This window comes from Nanorana parkeri, unplaced genomic scaffold, assembly GCF_000935625.1.
Source record: "Nanorana parkeri isolate BGI_ZX_2015 unplaced genomic scaffold, ASM93562v1 scaffold851, whole genome shotgun sequence".
NCBI lineage: Eukaryota > Metazoa > Chordata > Amphibia > Anura > Dicroglossidae > Nanorana > Nanorana parkeri.
The window spans coordinates 46,644-68,030 of NW_017307119.1; the positions used below are offsets into that span (position 1 = coordinate 46,644).

A 21,387-nucleotide genomic window follows, 5' to 3' on the forward strand; every position below is an offset into this window, starting at 1 on the left:
CTCCAGCATTAATATTACCAACACTAGCGCCCTCAGGAGTTGGTTTAGCTCACCAGTGTCAGGGTAGGCTAACCCTTTAAACAGAACGAGCCATGCTGAGAACGGTGCTTTTGTTTATGAGGACTTGCTAGTAAAAGGATGGACTATGTTTATTCAGGCTGTGACAACCTACCACCACCTCACAAAGAGAATAAAAATCTTCAGAAAAAGATGTACTGCCAGGGGTTCGAGAAGTGGAGATACCATGGCTGGTCAGTTACATAGAACTGTCCGCAGTGCAGCAAAGCACATGAAATGTCATTATCCAGACCTGCCACAAAAATAGGCTTCATGTTGTTCAGTAAGGTTTATATTAAGAGTGGAAAGTCAACAGCCAAGTGGCACTATGAACCTTAGATTTGCCATGGCATCTTTAGATGCATGGCAAAACTGTTGACCCCAAAAAGGCATTTGGTATAGAATGCAGGGAAAGAAGGTGACTCCATAAAATAAAATAAGGAAACTCTACAATAACTTAAGATTTGTGAAAATCCTAAAAACAACCGAGGACGACAACTTCAGAACACTGCAAGACCAGCAGACTGATAATCAACTTCTGCTCATCAACAATCTTTCACATTTGCTGAGGACATCGAAAAGTCACCAATCCTCAGACAGAGCATTGACTTGAAGTGCTGAAGAAAGCCGAAACACGTTGCATCTGAAAGTGCGCGTTGTTTCTACAGCATTGGTAGACACTGTCAATACGGTGACACAGCCTGAAGATTAACTTGGAACAGTTACCTGCTATGAAGCTCTTAAAACAAACATCTGAGGTTCTCAAAAGTTAAAAAAAATGATATATATTTATATATGTACACTGACTAACACATGTGCTGTCAGGAATTACTTACAAAGGGAAGGAGAAGTAAGGGAAGCCCATACCATACATGCATCAGGAACAGTAAAACATAAAATATGTCAAAATATATAAAATTAACCAATAAAGTGCACGTTCCTCACATATTACACCTGCCCCTTTAGAAGATCAAAACAAACACTAAAAAGTTCCAGGATTACATGGTGTTGTATAGTGGATTGGTTGTCCTCTTCTTCTCGTTGGTCTTTTTTAACCTTCTCAAAGGATGAGTTCTACCATGCTCATGCCTGGGTGTTATAGTTAACAGTGGGACTGGAGGTTCTAGCTCCACCAATCGGTGAAGGTGCTCCTGGGAAACTGTCAATTCAGACTCTGAACCTGGAAGTAAACCCTGTTGAGTTGTACCAAACTCTTTGGCATACTGCACAAGAGGCTTTTCCACTGGTTTGCTTTTCACAATACACTCTGCAGTCTTGATCTGTTCAACAAAATGTTGGGTGGGTTCCACCCCGGTGGAAGCTTGCACAGAAAGAATGCAAAGCTTTCCAGGTGGGTCTTCTGATTTTGAATCTAAATCTGATTCATAATTTCCTGGCACAATCCGGAGGGAGCTCTGAAGCAGATCAGGGTAAGTTAGGTTATTGTCCGATGAGACAGATTCTCTCTCGGATAAATCATCCTTAGAAAGCTCTAAACAGCCCAGTTTGGCCAGAGATGCAGAACGTTTCATTTGGGACGGAGTGGTGAGACCAGCTTGCCGAATCCGTGCCTCAATTTCTTTTGCTCTTTGCTTGACAACACCGGGACTGTTTCCAGAGTCTTTGATGCTGTCACTACTAGAGCTATGGGGAAGGCCAAAAGATAAAGCGGAGACGTCCAATACTTCATGTAGTTCTCGTATATTCTCAGTGAGTTTATTGATTAAGTTAAGATCTTCAGGACTCAATTGTGACAAGGCACTGTCTGCTTCCCTTTCCATCAACTCACTCTCACCCAAAAAGAAGTCACTGCTGTATTTGTCTGTGCAATTTGACAGGTTGCCAAAATCCTCATCTGTACTGGTGCACTCTTCAGTAGCACCTTCTAAAACAATGGAACATGGGTGACATAAATAATTAGTACTGGAAAAATCTGAAGGATCTTTCAATTCTATTACACTGAGCTCTTCCTTTGGGCTATCGACAGGAAAGGACAAGTTTGGAGATCCTGATTTTGGTGAATTGAGCAAAGGCAGGTTTTCTATATGTGCCGAACTGTCTGATGTGCTTGCACAGACATTTCTTAAAGGTGCTTCTAATGGCAGATGATGACACTCCGAGTCCACAGCTACTTCCCCAGTATATATTACAGAATCCTGCAGAGAAATGTTGTCATTACTATCATACAACTTTATTTCAATGCCATCATCTAATTCTATCCTCTTTGGAAAATGTTCTGACTCGTTTGTTCTCTCGAGGATTTCAGCTGTAGTAGGCGACTGGAGCTCGTTCCCTGCTCCTTCAGGTTTAACTGCAAGCCCTATATGGCTGGTGTCCTGTTTTTCCTGCTCAGAAAGAGGCTCAAACAGCAGAGATGATTGTGAATCTGTAGATGGCTCAGATCTGGGAGATTCTGCAGCCTCAAACCCTGTAATTTTTAGTCTAACCCTTGTATCCCTTTCGTGATCTAAAATATCAAGTGAAGAGTCTTCAAGCCTACACTTTGTAGGTGCGTCGCAAACTGCTGCATCATTCTTTGAATTTTTTCGGACTACCACAGCAGTGATATGCTGCTGTTCTTGTTCTTGCCTTAGACGTTCCTCAAACTCCATTGTGGCTCTTCGGACAGAGCCTACACACAACTTAGGAGCCTGGCCACAAAGATCCTGTTGGTCATTTGTCTCATTTGAATTTTCACTATCCTCCTCAGAACTTTGTTTTCCCTCTTGACACTTTGGATCATTAGGCTTATCCTGTAACGGTGCTGTTCCACCCTCACACCCTGGAGACTTGCTGCCATTTTCTGGCTCACAAACAGCTTCAAGTGACAAATCGTGGATTGTGTTTCTCTTTGGTGCTTGTACTTGGCTAGACAGATTGTCTGTTTTTTGTTGGCACTGGCCTACTCCCTGGTTGAAGGACTCGATCTCTGTTACAATCTCTTTCACAGATATTCCATTTTCTGAGTGAGATTTGGAGAGATGGTCTTTTTGCTCAGAAATCTCCTGAGAGAAAAGATAAACAAAAACAAAGTCACAATTAGCACGTCTTTTATTACTTTGCAAAAATGATACTAAAAAAAAGCATACTTTAGATACTCACAACATTTGTATTTGCTATACATTGGTATATTTTGTATCATTTAAAATGGATGCCAAACACAAAATTGGTCAAAAAGTTAAAATCAAACTTTATTTAACAAAGGTTCATACCTAGCAATGGCACTGAACTACAGGCACCATAAGCTTCTTGTACATGCCTTTTGCTTGAGTAAACAGCACTCCAGCTCATCCTTGGTGTCTCTGAATCAGAAACCCCGGTTGTATACAAATACAGACTTTTGAAGAGTTAGATGCAACTGTATGTAGTCCATAGGGGGGGCTGTGCTCCGACCCAACTGTCTGCCACTTAGGAGAACATGGAGACCTTGGAGCAGAATGGATGTACATGTGAAGGCCTCTGATGACCTCCAAAATTTCTAGAAGCATCTTTTCAGCATGTGTGGGATGTTAGGCGATACACAGTTTATGGGTGGGCAAACTATGATGATGATGATGCTAGGATGACAATAGCGTCAACATATCTTATGAATCTAAGCAACTAAAATCAAGTGTTCTACCCAAAATCTGTTATACTAGACTGCAATGTTAATTCCTTAATTATGAGTGGTATATGGGAGAGGTGGGGCAACAAATGAAAGAAAGAACAGTTTTAAATTTGCACATACCTTTGGCTGCTCCTCATCTGTAGACGAGTCTTCAGAAACTTGTGGTGTGCCGATATCAGGGCTAACTCGTAGCTTATCCACTGGGCTTTCAGAGATGACATTTTCAGGCCAAGATCCTTTTAGGCCCCCATTTCTAACATTACTGAGTTGCTCCTCTGCCCGGGTGGTGGAGCATGTGCGTGGCCGATTCTCCTGAGATAATTCAACAAACTTTTCCAGTGCACTTAGGAAATCAATCCTATCCGCACTCATGTCCTCTGACTGAGATGTAAAAGAAGGTTGGTAAGGGGATTCTGGGGGTTCACCTGGTTGTGATTCAAGCTCCCTCATAGGCAGGAGGTTCACATCATTCTTCAGTGCGTCTTTCTCCATATCTTCCAGCATAAAGTCCTGCAGCTCAGCACTTCTATCAGTGAAAGATTCAGAATGTGAAGATACATCTCCAGACAGTCTTTCAGGTCTACAATTGTCTAGGAAGACAGAAGACTTGTCCAAGCAGCATCGTGCCAGACACCCATTCATGGTGTTGAGGTTCAGAATGTCCTCTATTTGTCCAGTGTGAAAGTCACAAGATGTAAACTCAAAATGTGATTGTGTTGTGTTGCACAAGGAGTTGCTGTTAGGGCAATTTGGGTTACAGTTCTCCATTTGAGGTCCCAGTGTAAAGGAATGATGTATGTCTGAGAGCTGCTCTGCTGATGATGTAATGTCCTTTTTACTCAGGTCCATTCCTGTTTTGCCGATAGACTCGTGGTGATCTGAGAGGTCGCTATCCGAGTGAGAGCGCCATAGCTTGTTGTGCCTCTGCTTGCTGCAAAGTAGAAGGGAATATTATAAAGAAAAAATAATATATTTAACAATTTTGTTCATGCACTTATTAAAAAGGCAAACTTTTTTCCCCCATGAAGTTCTAAGATCTGTGGATAACATTGGGCACTGATTATTAGCACTCTTGCAGTGTAAAGTAAAGGTTTGATCATTGGCAATATCTGCTTGGAGTTTAAATGTTCTCCCTGTGTGCACACGTAAGCTAGTTCCTTTGGGCACTCCTATTTCCTTTCATGTTTCGGAAAACAAATATGCATGATAGGATTTGTAGGTTCACTACAGCTGGAGGGCCAGAGTTTGCCTACCCCTGCTATAAATCGTTTTCACTTTAACCAAATATTTAAAAATTGGACACGGGGTGGTTTAAATGAAATCTGTTTTGGGCCGACTAACCCTGTGATTTCCATGCATTGTGTTTTTATATGTGAACTTTTTTTTTTTGTGTGTAAACTAATCAGGATGGGATGTAACTGATGACAATGACACCACGTGAGGGTGTTGCGCTACAAATATTAAATTTTTTTAAATGACTAAAACACACAGAGTGTCTGGAACAGGATTTGGCTAGAGCACATAACAAGGCAATATGAAATGTGGACAGCATCATATGAATATATCCCCACTACCCAGAGACAGCTGTTTTATTTGTCACATTAAGGATGACCTTTTCAGAGAATGCATGGATACACAGTGAACCTTATCCACACAAGAACATAAAAGCTGGCATGGCACACTTTTCCACTGACAAACACTACAAGCCTGTTAGTAATTTATAATATGACAGCACAAAGGCTATATGCAAACTGCTGTAACACAGCAAGTAGTTTACTGAAGATGCACTTCACTTTCCAACATGCTCTGGACATTGATGGCTGAAAGGTTAATATGCTGCTACATGGAAGATGAACACTTACCATATTTCATTGTTTTCAGGTTGTCCTTAAGTAAACCGATTCAAACCTTTACTGAAAGACTTCACTTGAATATTAAGGATAGCAAAAGATGTACAGATATCTACCCAAGAACAATGGTCAGAGAGATATCTGCTCATCTTTGTCCAGATCCGTCACAGTTTCACGCCCAGGTTAACACTCATTGATAAGAGGGAGGAATCGGGCCTGCTGCATAGAGGTTTTCCAATGAGCTAACAATGAATACTTCCGATACTAAAGAGCTCATTATTTCCCCCTACCAAGGCATAGCAACCCTCTTCCAAAGGTTGCATTAGTCTGTTGGGACAGGAAAGGATTGTGTCATTTATGTCTGACCTAAAGGTTTAAAAAGATTTAACCACCAATAAAAGATTCCCTTTTTGACTTATGTTCTCAAATCTACCCATAAACAGATTTAGGGTTATGCAAATTGCAGAAAAGCCACGTGGACCATGGGTAAACACATGAATCACTCACAGCCCAACAGCTGTTGCTAGATGACTACCCTGAGGCTCCTCAAACAGCAACAGAAATAAAGAGTAGCAAGTGGCCAATGGATTATTAGAGTTGCACAATGCTGGTGAACCCATGAGGGGGGAGGAGGCAAGGATTGACTACTCATGAAAGATAAGACATGTTCTTTGGACACTCATATTGGCCTTAATTGCGTAACAAGATCACACCTTTATATTTCTTAAATCAGGGGTAGGCAACCTTGGCTCTCCTGCTGTGCTGAAACTACAAATCCCATCATGCTTCTGCCTCTGGGAGTCATGCCTGTGACTTGCAATGCCTTATGGGATTTGTAGTTTCAGCACAGCTGGAGAGCCAAGGTTGCCTACCCCTGCCTTAAACATGACGGGGTACCATTTGTGTGCAGAGTGGCTGAAGAGGACAGGTAAAGACGCACAGCTACTGTGAATGAAATACAGATAGCTGCTTTTCTTCCAGCTGTAGATCGAGATTTAGTATCAGATTATTTATTCCTGGGAAAGAATAATGGACACTTAATATTTCTTAACTGACTGGTTATCATATTAAAGGTTGGTGTATGCCCCAGATAAAGGTTTGTGTCTCATGAGCTTGGTGAATTGCAATAGATTAGAATCTAAAAATTTAAAGTAGAGGGATATTCCCCAACACCAACGCGTTTTGCAATCACGTAGCCGAATATGGCCAACTGCAAGTGGTGTAAGAAAGTGTTCCCAAAAAACATGGCACTCATAAAAACATGTTTCCCAGAAAGCAGCTGGGATGGCGCAAGGTCTATAAATTAGGTCAGAAAAAGCTTAAACTGTTAAATGATCCCCATTTAACCAGTATAGGGTTTTATGGGCATCCGCTTTATACTTTCTGGCATTTCTACTATTGCATCAGCACCAAACCACTTATAAAGTCAAGGTCCTTTCCCTAGCATACCACAAATCAAAGATGAAGGTCCACATGTAACATTCCTCAAAAGATAAAGGTCTGCGGGTAGACATTCACCACAAGCTATCACTTAGGTTACAGAAACTTTTTGGTCTCCTGCAACCTCTTTAGAGGAAAGTATCAATCCCTACTGGTTTCTTTCCAGCTAATACAGTTATTATAGTTAATACACCATGAGGGTCTCTTTTGTCTTATCCTTCCTCTCTGCATTTTTCCTTGTCACAGAGTGAAGACCAACTGCAAGCACCCTAAAAAGGGTGCCAGCATTGACAGACACCGACATTTTCTGCACAGAACAGACTTTTGCACAATTATGAAGTTTACATCTTTTAATGTGCAGTAACTTATTTCAGGTTAATGGTGCTGTAAATCTTGCTGCTTTTTAGATTGTAAATGTCAACTAGACACAGCTGAGTTAGCCATTCAGAGAGTCAAACTTTCAAATAAGCCATTTAACTGGGATCTAGTGGAAAATAACAATGCGTTTGCCTAAATATAGGTTATACACTAGTGTAAACATAGCCTAAAGGCAGAAAAGATGCCCACCTTGCTAACAGAATGCCTTGATATTCCTCAAGCTGCTTCATGAAACTAGGGTTAGGTTTGGTTACTGTGCGTCTCTCCTTCACATAATCGAATGCTCTGTCCAAATTCCAGCCGTATTCCTTCATAGCATAAGCAATCACAGTGGAAGCGGAGCGGCTCACTCCCATTTTACAGTGCACTAGACATTTAGCTCCATGTTTCCTACAGGAGAAGCAGAAAACTCAGTTAATAACACGTCTTTTAACATAAATGCAAACAGTTTAGAACAAAAACACAAAATTATTGATTTGGGGGATGTACAAAACCTGTTTCAGCCAACCAATAGCAACCAAATTCACACATGTATCCTCCAAGTCATAATCTAGAACTTGTAGTGTAAATGTAATTGCCATCAGTTTGCTGGAAGAGTTCTAGTGTTGGCCTTACAAAGCAGGGTCACTTTTATACTCAGTCAACACAAGAGGGCGCTTCACCTCCACATACATCAGCTCCTCAGCAAAAACACACACAAAGCCACGTGTTGCGGCGTTTTGAAATTGTGATAATACATCTGTCACTGTTGTGTCAACAAGGAGATGAGAACTCTTCCTCCCATTTGAGGACAGCAGGACACAAACACATTCTGAGATATCATCCAAAGGTCAGATGTGAAAAAAATAAAAATAAATAATATCTAGAGTTCAAAATCCCGAGAAAGGGCAGAAGAAATAAAAAGAATCTGTGCCAACTCCACAAATTAATACTTCTTTATTACACAGCACACATAAATCAGGACTCATGGATTTAGATCCTGACTGGAAACTGTGGTGCCAGATGGAAACCACTTACAAATTGTGCTTTACAGACGTCTCCAGTAACAATAAAAGTCTTTATTTAAAAGGGCAGCCGCTGCCTTCACTTAGATGCCGCCATTAATTGGAGTGACCCCTGCCTGGTATCTGGGGGCTGCTGCACCTACTGCCCTTATTCCAGGATTGTGAAACCAGGCTGCTCATTAGGAGCTCATTTTGACCAGCCCTGAAAACACATTGGGGGGAATTTATCAAAACTGGAGCAGACAAAAATCTGAAGCAGCTGTGCATGGCAACCAATCAGCATCTCTCTTCAGCTAAGATTTGAAAATGAAAGAGAAGCCGATTGGTTGACATGCACAGCTGCTCCAGTTTTGATAAATTCCCTTCATTATGCCTACCTGCCTGGTGTAGTCGGCCCAGGCCAACTGAACATAATTTATGCAGCTTGGGACTACTGATTTCACTGCCAACATGCTTGGCAGACAGGGAATTAACTTGTCAGCAGCCTTCATTTCTTTCTTTGGGGTCAACCTAAAGAGTTTCTGCTGTAGGTATAAAGTGTAGGCACCAAGAGGTGCATGCACATAGCTGCAAGCACATTAAAAAGCAGCCTACAGATATGGCAGAAAGCATAACGCAAGTATCAAATTGTTTCTGTCATCCTCAAGATGGCCATACACTATGCAAATGGTGGCTGGTTCTCAGCTGATCGAAGGAGTCGGCGGAAAATCTTCGAACAAACAGAGCCAGGAGCTAATCACCTACTGGCTCTTTTTGGGTATTCTAACACTGTATTCAGAATACAATGAAGGCAGCGGGAGAATCCTCAATCATTGATGAAGGAATCAGTTCTATTTTCTTTGTTCAGCGCGCAGGTTTAAAGCAGAAAATATTACAGCATAATAGGCAGCTTTAGGGACATCTCAGATTAATGATTGGCAACCATTTTCGATTTGCTATGGGGCTGCTTCTTTACTTGACAGACTAGTCCCAACACTTAATAGCAAGTGAATTTCTGCAGCTCCCTGGGCCAGCAAGGGAGCGATTCCATTGTGCAAAGTGGTTCCCTCACCTGGGTGATAACACACTAGCAACTCTTTGACATTTTAGCATCTTCAAGTTTCTGTGCTTATTTTTTTTGGGGGGGGGTAATTTGTAGCTGGATGAAGTTAATGCTGTAGCCCACTACAATGTGTATTTAGGCAGCAACAAAATCGCTAGTGTGCCATGGTCATCAGCACCTGTACTGAAAAACATTAGCTATTGAAGCTGGCAATTCTGTCCTTGGCTTCAGTCGCGGCAAAAAGTAAATTTCTCAAAAACTGAGCTACAAAACGCTTGCATTTCTGTGATGCAGATTACTGACTGCAGTTACATTTTGTGACTTCTGCAAAATGGCTGCTCTAAAATAACCTTAAAAGAGCGTACTCCCCAGTCTGCCATGTCAATACTGAAACCATCCATACACACAAATCACAATGATATCACACAGCAGATACAATCAAGAGATGTACTAACTTTGCCTTAGAGATGAATTTGTATGCATCGTTCCAATAAGCCAGTAGATCAGTGCCTTCCTCGTCATATACTCGGATATTGTGATATTCGAACACTCCGGGAAAAAAGTTATCAATTTCACGTGTAACGTTCAAGATGTACCTGACCCTGTTTAAGGAAAGAGGAAAAGAAAAAAAAAAAAAAAAGATAAATTGATTTGTTTGCACATCTATATTTTAGATGGTCATCAGAATTTAGCAAGAGACATTTTAATGAAACCTCAAATGCTTCCCCTTCCCCTCCTTTGTCTTCTATGGCTGGTATATATTGCTATATGCCTAGGCCTTTCGGTTTTATTGCTGTGTGCTGAAGGTAGATGTGTATGTGGTTCTGTAATGTACCCTGCAGCTTTTGATTTTATATGCTTTGGCAACTTTAATGACAAAACCATGTATCGGTTTGCTTGTAAAATGTATTTTTCCTGACAATGTAATAAAAACAACACCCTCATTTACAATATTGTGAGTCTAAGAGTCAGACCTTACAAATTCTGCCATGAAAGCCATAAGAGGGGAAAAGTGAATGGTTACTGACCCCAAATAAATCATCGGTTGAACAGGCGGTGTGTCCTTCCGTACTGTGTGTGTGTGTGTGTGTGTGTGTGTGTGTGTGTGTGTGTGTGTGTATGTATATATATATATATAAATATCATTTTGATCTGCCATCTGGGAATGTGATAAAGCAACCCAAAAATGCAGGACTAGAATTTAGGAAACTGAGGTTTCAAGTGCTTTTCTCCCCCTGCATATGGCAGAAAGCCGAGGTAAACACAAATGACTATGTAGCCAAACCAGTCTGTGGCTTGACAAAACAGCAGATTCCATTATTATGCAGAGAGCAAAAATGAAAACAAACTATGTTCTGGAGGGTTTACATGAGAGAAGAGAAAACATACTTAAATATGAAGCTCAACACCAGCAGGGATATGAAGGCTGAGCTCCAGGCAGATAGAAAAACACCAATTAATCTAGCCAGATATTGTTTTTATATTTCCAACGTACACACCATAAATCTATCATTAATGCCAGCCTCCAGTACTTCCCAGCACAGCGAGAGGGAGGGTAAGAATTCTCAGCAAATCAGAGGCTCTACAGCTTGCAGGAAAGAAAGGAGAGCACAGAGATGACTTCAGTGTGCTGCTGCTCCTTCGCTGTCTAGTCATGGGCCACAGAAGGTCCTGAACCAGGCAAGCATTAAAAGGAGAACTATGAGATGAGTGATGAGTGATTTCCACTCACCTCATAGTTCTAGCCGACCTGTGACAATGAGACTGTCACAGGTCGGCTCAGTAGATCGGGAGGACATACCAGGTTCGCTCACCTCTCGATCCTGTCACGGCTCTCTGCTGTGACAGGGGGAGGGGCTGGACTCCCCTCTCCCCGCTCCGATCTGCCAGAGCTGACTAGCGGAACGGACGGGGGAGGGTACAGCTGGCTCTGCCTCTAGATAGGCAGAGCCAGCTGTCACTCACGCAGCTGGGCGGATCCCGTCATCTACGTCGGGATCCGCTCCGGCGTCTCAGTACACTGAGCTTAGGGTAACGGGAGGACGCTAGTTTGTGTACTCCCGTTACCCTAAGGAGAACTATGGGGAAAAACACTGACCCCATAGTTCTCCTTTAAGTTCTACGCCAGACAGCTATAAGTAGTACCACTGAATGTCGTTATGTGTTCATTAAAAATCACGAAATATATTTTTAAATTCTACTAGTACCTGAATTTCACCTTGTGTGGGGCTATTACAATTCTGTGAATAGTAAAACTGAGACTGGAAGGAGGGAAGAGCCACTAAGGTGTGCTGCTGTGTGTAAAAAGAGAGTGAGCAGAGGGGTTAACTCATCATTCTGCTCTACTCCTGCACTGTCAAACCACAAGATGGGGGAGAGGATTGTTTAACTGCAGTAGCAGAAAGTGAGGTCCCCAATCTAGCTGTGCAGTCTAGCAGGTCTGTGTGAATGCCAAAATGGGATGAACAAAAATACACAATACAAAAAACAGCTCACATATGTATTGTAACTGATTTAGCAGTTTGCTTAGAGTTCATCTTCAACTGCAGGATAATCTTCAGAGAGGTCCATGAGCAGGCTGTGCTGCCTGAACCACAGGACCTCAGTCATATACACAGCCTAGAGCTTCCCTTGTGTGGCTAAATCTAATGTGTACATATATTTGCGATAATGGACATTTACATAATAAAAACATGGATTTTATCATTCAAGTCATAAAAAATGTTTAGCCAATAGAAGGTACACCTATAAACAGGAATTGCCCCTTTATCAGATGCATATGTTGTATTCCACAGGAACATGCATTAGAGATAACTTTTTTGTTGCGCAAATAAAAATGACAATATGCGCTATTTTGACATCACACTGCTGGGCCCTCTATGTACAGAGACAGAGAAAGGATTTCACAGTAAAGGTGCCCATACACCTTGCGATTATCGTACGATAATCGCGGGCAATCCCGCGATCGTACGATAATAGTAAGGTCTATGGAAGGCGTGCGACCGTTTCTACTGTACGGTCGCACGTCTTTTGTCGAACAAGCATGCTAGAAAACCCGCCAAGAATCATACGATTGTCGGCGGGTCAGTGGCGTGCTCGGTCGACAACTGCGGAACGGGCTGGTGTGCGCATGCGCACACTGCCCGCTCAGCATTGCCGTCATCGGAAGTCCGCCCCTCAGCGGGGCGGGCTTGCGATTATCGCAAGTACGATCTGCCTGTCCAAGAAGGACAGATCGTACGAGCTTTTAATTAGCTTACAACCATCGCAAGACAGAAGCCTTGCGATGGTTGTAAGGTGTATGGGCACCTTAACACTTCCAGAACTCTGAATGGATGTCAAGAGCAGTAAATAGATTTTTGAAAGGAATTTGCCACTAACCATCATGGCATATTCTATGCAGGTGATGAGCAAACATTCAAAAAAAATCCCAATATCCCAACGCAAACCAGATTGTAGCACCTAGTCCTTAACGGGGAATATAGCCATCCCCATACAGCAAGAGTTTGGCTACCGCTGCCATGCAGCAAAAAAAAAAAAAAGTCACTTTTTTTAAAGTTACAAATCAGATACAAACCTGCACTGGAAAATTATGGCTGAAAAAATGAAATGGTGTTTGTATTTCTTCCAATAGTAATGAATCGGTCTGCATTATCCAGTTCTTCCCCCCAGACATAAGGATTAATATGGCTACATTCAAAAGACTGTAACCCTCAGAAATCACTTTACAGGAAGTTAATGACATTCTCAAACTAGAACAAAACAAAATTTTGAGAAGCCACAAACCACCAGGTGTGTTTCACACCATGTAATGTAGTTGAGCATTTTGAACTGAATCTGTGTACATGAAACTGAACAGAAGAGGTTCAGATAACCTTCCACAAACTCTCAGAGGCTCATTTTAAATAACTCTTCCATTCGCTTACCCTCTGTTCTGTAAATCTTCCAAATTAGAAGCGTTCCATTCTGAGCCCTGCAGAAAAAAAAACAAAAAAACGCATTTTGTAAAAATCACAAAGTCTTTTACTACAAGACAACTCTGAAATTGCTTATGATCTCACTTCAATTATCTAATCAGCGGGGAGGTTCACTTCCAAGAAGGGGCATAGAACACGGGAAAGCTGCACTTTTGAAGAAATCTACCAGTGTCATGGCACTTCGGGGCTTGGCAGTCAACACTTCTGCTTGCATACATTACGGATGACTAGCAAATGATTTCACAAAATGCACCTCTCTTCATTTATCAAAACGTCTGAAATCGGAATGGTCAATAATAACCTGCAGCAATTACATTCTGCCTTCTCTATACTGTACTGGGTACACACGGTTAGAAGTTTGTACTTTCTTTTCTAATAGTTGATGGGATCAAACAGACTGTAGATTTCAACTGTAGTAATGCAAAAAAATAATAATTCCTAAATAGAATGTTAAAGTAGTATTAAGGTCTGGGTGTTTTTTTTACCTTAATGCATTCTTTGCATTAGGGTAAAAACGGACAAGCACCTTTTTTCTACCCCAGTACCCCCCACACTTACCTGTCAGCCGCGCTCGTCCCCGGCAGAGGAGCCAAAGGCTCCTCTGCCATCAAACAGGGAAGGGGCGTGGCCTGCCACAGGGCTGTGTGTGCCTATGGCCGCTGCCGGAACGAGGGGGCACGAGCGCGCACCGGTGCCTCCACTAGAACGATGGTGGCACCCGTGCAGGGGGTGGGGGGAAAAGCGTTGTGGGGAGCCACTAGAAAACAAGGAATTAGAAACTTTTAAAGAAAAAGAGCAACATCCTCCAGCAAAGGAGGGTCTCCTAAAGGAGAAATAAAAAAAAAATAAAAAAAAAAAAGGCTTTCATATAACTTTAATATCAAACAAAATGACGACAATCAAGTCTCTGATAGCATTATTGAACATTCTGATGAGATCTTTCATATGAACGTCTGTATGAAATTCTAACCATAAACACCGGCAGTTCTCACAGATTTCATCAATAAGGTCTTGAGCTGCTGAATGGGACTGTTCACACTTGACTGTTCGCTTATGGTAAACACATGCATTTCACTGGATAATAATGCATCTCAAGAAGAACTGTGAATCATTACCATGTGGCCAGATTACGCTCATGCTCTGCAGCTTAGTATTTTTAAAGTAAAGGGCATACTGCATTTATAGGTGTATCTGTATTCAGCAGATCCATTGAAATATAAAATAAGCATTCAAAATGCATAATGCAGGTTTGTGCATTTTTGACAGATCAGCACTATGAAACATTCATATTTTCTAAGTTTCTTTCTCCGAACAAAAAATGTAGACATAGAATGCACAAAAATGTGAGCTCATGCAGTAATATCGACCAAAAAAAACCGCATTTTGCAGCATATGTGTAAGTGTGTCCCATTTACAAGTGACTGAAAGGGTTACAGCTCTGTAAATGTAATCTGTTTGACAAAAGACCTGGTAAAGCTAAAGCAACACACAGAACCTTAGCATAAGAGCAAACAGATGACTTCATTCTCCATGGTGTAATTGGACCCCTCTGAATGGCCCTTCCCAGGGCCGTGGGAGGGGGGTTGACGGGACAACCTGTCAAACCAGGTACACCCCCGGTTCTGAAGTTCATGTCTTCACAGATCTCATAGGAGAGGTAAGAAAAAGCAGTTTGCAAATCATGGACATGAAGGACTAGGTGAAAGCACCAGGATGTGTATTTAGGGATGAAGGTGGCTCAGGGCTGCATCCTGGAGTGTTCCCAACACACACAATCCTGTGTACTTTCTTTCCAAAAGGCTAAACGAATGACAGGCTCACTGATCACACCACATTTCTATGACGTAGGATTTACTGATCCTAACAAAGTGACTGCTATCCGAGAACTGTGTTTCATCTCATTGATGTGTTCTAGAGTAATGAGGACAAGATAGAATGTTGGGGGTTTCCCAGAAGGTTCTGATAGCATAATCTACAACACATGCTGGACTTTCATTGACCCTTAGGGCTGTACATCAGTTTTGGGTATAAACATGGGAAGTGCACTTAATAAAGCAACACATTACATGACAACTGACAAGCTCTTCATGGTAAACAAGTTCATGTAGGTCAGGGGTAGGCAACCTAGAGATTCCAGCTGTGATGAAACTGCAACTCCCATCATCTCTCTGCCTCTGGGAGTCATGCCTGTACCTGTCAGTCTTGCAATGTCTCATGGAATTTGCAGTTTCACCACAGCTGGTGTGCCAAGGTTGCCTACCCCTGGTCTAGGTTGTTGAGGATAGCTCTAACATTTACATCTGTATATTATTAGGCCTTCTTTATACTAGGTGTACATGCTGCGGTCAATGTGCAGTATCATTTACATCTGTATAATATTAGGCCTTGGTATATAAATAACAGTAATGGTAGTAAATGGTACCATTCACATGAACGTTATCTTCACACTTCTATGTGCAGAGTGTGTAGCTGCACAGTATAATGAAGTACGGGCCCCTAATGTATGCGTACTGGTGGTGTAGACGAACAAAAAAGCATATAAAAGAACTAAAAAAAAATGCATATAAAGATTATATTGTATTGTAATGCTACGTGCTTAGAAAAACTACCGCGTCAATCTAAGTGTACTGAGAGAAACAGAAGCTGCCATCGCTAGCATCCTTCTGAAAATACTAGTTTCGTGGCTGTCCCCGTCTTCAATACTTTCAGCCACTGACCAAGAACAAGCACCCCGCAGATTTGATTTGATATGTTTACTAGATCAGCAATACAAAAAGTATAAAACCACTTTGATTGGGATGGAAGCCAAGCAACTAAGAGAAGAGATTAGCAAATGCAGCCTATGGATGAAGCAGAGTTCCTTGGTGTAAACATGATTCAAGTTCCAGTCTCTGAGGAAAATAATAAACTTGTTGAGCCATCCAAATATATCAAGCTACGCTGATCAATGAAATGTGAAATCCAAAAGTTGCCTACTGACATTCCAAACATTGCCCACTCTTGCTGATCATCTACAGCAGGGGTGGGCAACTGCAGCATTCAAACTGTCCCACAACTATAAATCCCGACATGCCTTTGCCTCTGGGATTCATGCCTGTAACTGCCAGTCTTGCAAATGGGACTTGTAGTTCCACAACCGCTGAAGGGCAGGTGTCTACCTGATTTAAGCAGGACATAAATCATGCATGATATTTCATATGCCCCTGTAATGTTATAAGTTTGGGTTTAGATGCAGTGTAATAAATGCTTCAGAAAACATAAGCACGGCCCAGAAAGTGTCCTGACCTTGTAATACAAGCGTCTCCCAATGTCAGGTCACCATTAAGACTTGTGATAGCTCCGAGGCACTTGCTGTTTCATTCGCAGTTTCCTCATCTGCTAAACCAGAAAATGGCCCTGGGGCTGAAAAATCCCAGTCTGGGATAAGTGTGCCAAAAAGCTCCCTGTAGTTTTGCCAAGCTCTGCTGTAAAGCTGGAGGGAAGTGCACGTGCTATGGTAATGTACAGTCATTGCATATTTGCTGATCTCAGGGCTTCCTCTAATTTTGTTTAGCAAAACTCAGTTTCTCTCCCCAGAGGTACCACTCGTATTTTGGAAGTGGGCTTTGGAACAAACTTCATTGGGCAGAGGGCTGTTCCCCACCGGGAGTTCTAGCGCCTGCCAGAAATCATTCCCCCTCCCCAAGAGTTTAGCTTTGAAGATATCTTTCCTTGTACAACAAAGCCTGCTGATTTTTGTGCCGTTCGTTATCCTCCTGTTACTGGACCTGCGGATCAGTGTCCTTGCAGAGTAAACACTTTCCCATCCCCAGAGACCAAAGTGGGTCATCAGCCATTAACCTCTCTCTCTGCTTCCAAATGCTGCCCCTGTTTCCTGCACTCTGAAGTGATAAAACAAGCCACAGGGTTCCTCCATTTCAAAGGGAAGAAAAGACCAGAGCTGCCTACATCATGTCCTCTGTCCCCAGCCGTGGAAACAGAACATTTCACCACAAAAACAATCTGTAGGTTAAAAATCCTTTAATATGGATGTATGGAAAGGGATATTACCCTGGAGCCTTTAATGGGACACTAAGCTCTAATCGTGCTTAAACCGGGGAACTCTCTGGGTTAAAGATGAATACTCAAAAGACTAACAATGAGGTTAAAAATAAATTGGTAAACAAACATATGAAATCATATCCTAAGCTAGCTTAAAGAGAACCCCAGCTATTACCCAAAATAGCCCTTGCAGTGGGGCTACCCCCGCACTCCAAGGGTTAACTGTTCCTTTTGGTCTAGGGGCCGGACGATATACTCACCTGATCCTCCGTCCTGCAGCAGTCAGCACTCGCCTCTCTCCACCATCCGGCCATAGTGTGTCCTCACATCTAATGCAGGTGAATGGATCGCATTAGATGGGGCTTAGACCGCCGGAGCACAGGGAAGAGGAGGCTGTGTAGACCTGTCTAGCAGCCTGGATGGAGCCAGCAGGACCGAGGATCAGCGCTAGGTCTTATTTTCGTGGGATGTCTTACTTTCGGGGAAACACGGTAAGTATATCTTCTTTAATCAAGCCCCTAGATGAGCAGTTAACCCTTGCAGTGCGGGGGTAGCACCACTGTAAGGGTTAATTTTGTTAATGCCAAACACCTGAATTTCTGGATTAAAAGGGAAATGCCAACTAGCTATTTTGTGACCAGAAGAGTTTCTTTAGGCTTCTCGGGATTTCAAGCTGAAGAAAGGAGTAATGGCAGGTACAGCAGACCGCTTCAATTCCATTAGACACCAGACAGTTCTATGTAGTTTGAGATTCACCTGGAATTGCCCAACTTTCTATTACAGTAACCGCCCTGATTCCCACACAATGAAACCACTTCCCCAAATCTGTTAGACGTCACTGCATGAAGAAACACCATGAATGGCTTCATACGGTTCTGAATAAAGGAAGTTGCTTTTACCTGGGATCATTTCACAAAGTGAAATGAAATTTCTGTTGTAACAAAGCAATACCCTGAGAAATGCTGGCGGATGATAGAGCATACATTTCTGACATGACAAACATTGCTGCATTTCGTGTCGGAACACACAAAGCGTCACAGTGCGAGATAGATGAGAACACTCAGTGCAGATCTAACAGGAAACTTACCAGGTACACATGGTCGAAGATTTCAGTGGGGCTATCCATCTGTCCCAAGATGACAATCATCTCATTGTCGATAAACTCTTTGAATTCCCTCAGGTTACACACCATTTGCATTTCAAGCTCTGTCCGGATCTAGGAAGAAGGAAAGCGTCTTAGTAGAATGGAGCATGCTTCTTTAAGTAGATAAAGCTTATGAATAGGTAGTATAAACACAGGCTAGGGTTGCTTTAAGGGCTTGTTCACACCAAATGCAGACCAGATTTGCATGAGTTTCTGCTGTGCGTTTTAGGCCGTTTTTGTTAAAAAAAAAAAAAAAGATTTTTTTTTAGCCTAAAATGGGTTTTTTAGTGCGTCACAGGGTGTTTGCATGCATTTTTGATGCGTTTGCATGCATTTTTGAAGTGTTTGCATGCGTTCCAGAGCAGGAAAAATAGGGCTTGCTGCAGTTTTTTTTTACATGCTCTGGAACTGAACGTTGCGGTGTGAACTAGGGCCCAAAATACCATTGGAATACATTGGACGCAGTTTTGATCCGTTCTGTAACTGCTCTGCTCCTGGAACGTGCTTGGTGTGAACTAGCCCTTAAAGGAGAACTATGAGGGGAGTGTTTTTCACTCCCCTCATAGTTCTAGCCGAGCTGTGACAATAAGACTGTCACAGGTCGGCTCAGTAGATCGGGAGGTGAGCGGACACATACCGGCGTTCGCTCACCTCTCGATCCTGTCACGGCTCTCTGCCGTGACAGGGGAAGGGCTGGATTCCCCCCTCCCCGCTCCGCCAGCGCTGACTGGCGGAACGGACGGGGGAGGGGGCGGGTACAGCTGGCTCTGCCTCTAGATAGGCAGAGCCAGCTGTCAGTCACGCAGCTCGGCGGATCTCGACATCAATGTCAGGATCCGCTCCGGCGTCTCAGTATACCGCAAGCTGTGGCTCGCGGTATACAGAGCGTAGGGTAACGGGAGAACGCTAGTTTGTGTCCTCCCGTTACCCTAAGGAGAACTATGGGGAAAAGCCCTGAACCCATAGTTCTCCTTTAAGATTTCTGGTAAACGGATATATTCCAAGCATACAGTATATGGATATAACTAATCATACAGGACAGAAATCCTACAATGGACACACACACACAGGCCAATATCACTCCTTTAAGGAAAAGACCCTGAAAAAGATATTTGGGGGGGGGTATTACAAAAAAAAAAATTTAGATTGTGCAGAGTGCTGAAAATGAATGCTGAAACTCCCAATCAGAAATCAGACTGAAAAAGCATACCAAGTAAAAAAAACTGCATTTTCTTCATAACAGCAAACAGCAGTTAAGAATCCAAAATCCTTGCAATGTACGCAGCTTAAATAGATAAAGCGCTTTTGTAAGAATAAAAAATAATGTTACACATAAGTTACAGCCCAGGCTAATCTCAAATTAAACTTGCAACACACAATAGTATTGGACATCTCCCACCAGCATGTGCAGTGTTATTTTAGTTCCCTGAACACAAACACATTATATTACTACTGATAATAAAGTCCAATTGATGTATGGGGTAAAACGGATGAGTACAAATCGAGGGTGCGGTCAAACAAAATTTTGAAATTACTGCGGTTTGCAATGGATTTCAACTACGGTAGCAGCAGGCTGCAGAGAGGACCTCTGCTACATGTGTGCAAGAGCAGCAGTATTGCACCAACCCGAGCTATCACTTAAAACGTCACATGCTCACAGTATGTGCAGAATCCCATTTGCATGATAGGAGCAGGTGGGGCTATACATAAACCACTATGCGTGTTAGCACAATCCTATATGAAGAAGTTTCTCCTCTAGTGCCCCACCACTCCTCAAGAACAGCAACTAAGGCCTGGGCAAGGTGCCCAGTTATAGCTGGCACTTGACATTCATAGGAATGGAAAGAATTAGAAATATCTAATAGAATGGTCTTCATTCCAAGGTGTCAAAGTTTCAGACAGATACAGAAAAAGTATTTCTGTTTTGCTCACCTCTTTAGATGTTATATTTTCCAGGTCCTTTTGCATCATGATTTCTCTTAATTTAATTTTAATTAGGAGTTCTGTACGTTCTCGCTCTGTCGGTCTGTAGAGACAAAATGATAGCAGTTAACTCCCTGCATGTTTTGCAATGTGTTATCACAGAAACAGGTGGTACGAGGTGTGCATTCCCTATGTATATGAACACTGCATGATTCAGACAGCAGCCCTCAATGTTTTCATGGCTGCCTCAAAATTGGACATGTGTCCCCTGCTACCTTTCCCGGGTCACGATCATCCAAATCCATTTATGGCTTTGAAAAGAAGCTAATCGCCCTTGCATTCCTTTAACCTTGATTCCCAAGGCCTTATCGCCCACTGCAAAAATAGCTCAACTATTCAGCAGAGAGAGAGAGGACAGTGATTCTGGGACAGTGCATCTCTGATGAGAAAATTCAGTGAGTCCAATACAGAATCAGTATGTTATGTTGTACCTGGGAGTGCTTTTCTTCAAATTGCATTAAAAACACAGATTTTTTTCATCTCCAAAGTTCGAATGAGTATGAATCACTAAAATGGCCACTAAAACCACTGATTTGCAAATGTAAGGTCATATTCATTTAGCCTGCAAAGCAGAATGAGAGAAACCACAGGGTATGGCCAGCTTAGGAACTACTTCTGCAGCGCGGAGAGCTCAAAGATCAACTTTGTTAGGGTGAAAAGACAGTCTATACCATGCTTGCTTGTAAGAGAAACAAGACTTTTGGAAGGCTGGTATGTATTCTTTCAATCATCCAGAGAGAGCGCTCATAGATGCTGGCTCCTCTATGTATTTTATGTGAGCTTCACACAATAGAAGTAGAGGTCTAAGCAAAAGATGCGCCTTCAGTAGATTGGCAAATGCAGCAATGCTTTCAGGTGCACTTA

The 21,387-nt window shown here is 42.3% G+C and overlaps 1 protein-coding gene across 3 annotated transcripts in view; it reads right to left on the reverse strand.

The window, feature by feature from the left end:
* Positions 1 to 207: 207 nt before the first annotated feature.
* Positions 208 to 21,387, reverse strand: part of SSH2 (slingshot protein phosphatase 2) — a 215,248-nt gene continuing 194,068 nt past the window's right edge. For all 3 annotated transcript variants that reach the window (XM_018565484.1, XM_018565481.1, XM_018565482.1), the window contains 7 exons: positions 20,473 to 20,566; positions 18,484 to 18,612; positions 13,305 to 13,351; positions 9,834 to 9,980; positions 7,522 to 7,722; positions 3,785 to 4,595; positions 208 to 3,062 (listed from right to left, as the gene is read on the reverse strand). In XM_018565484.1, the coding sequence (XP_018420986.1) occupies positions 1,056 to 3,062; positions 3,785 to 4,595; positions 7,522 to 7,722; positions 9,834 to 9,980; positions 13,305 to 13,351; positions 18,484 to 18,612; positions 20,473 to 20,566 (3,436 nt within the window). In that variant the 3' untranslated portion in view covers positions 208 to 1,055. The remainder of the gene's footprint in view (positions 3,063 to 3,784; positions 4,596 to 7,521; positions 7,723 to 9,833; positions 9,981 to 13,304; positions 13,352 to 18,483; positions 18,613 to 20,472; positions 20,567 to 21,387) is intronic.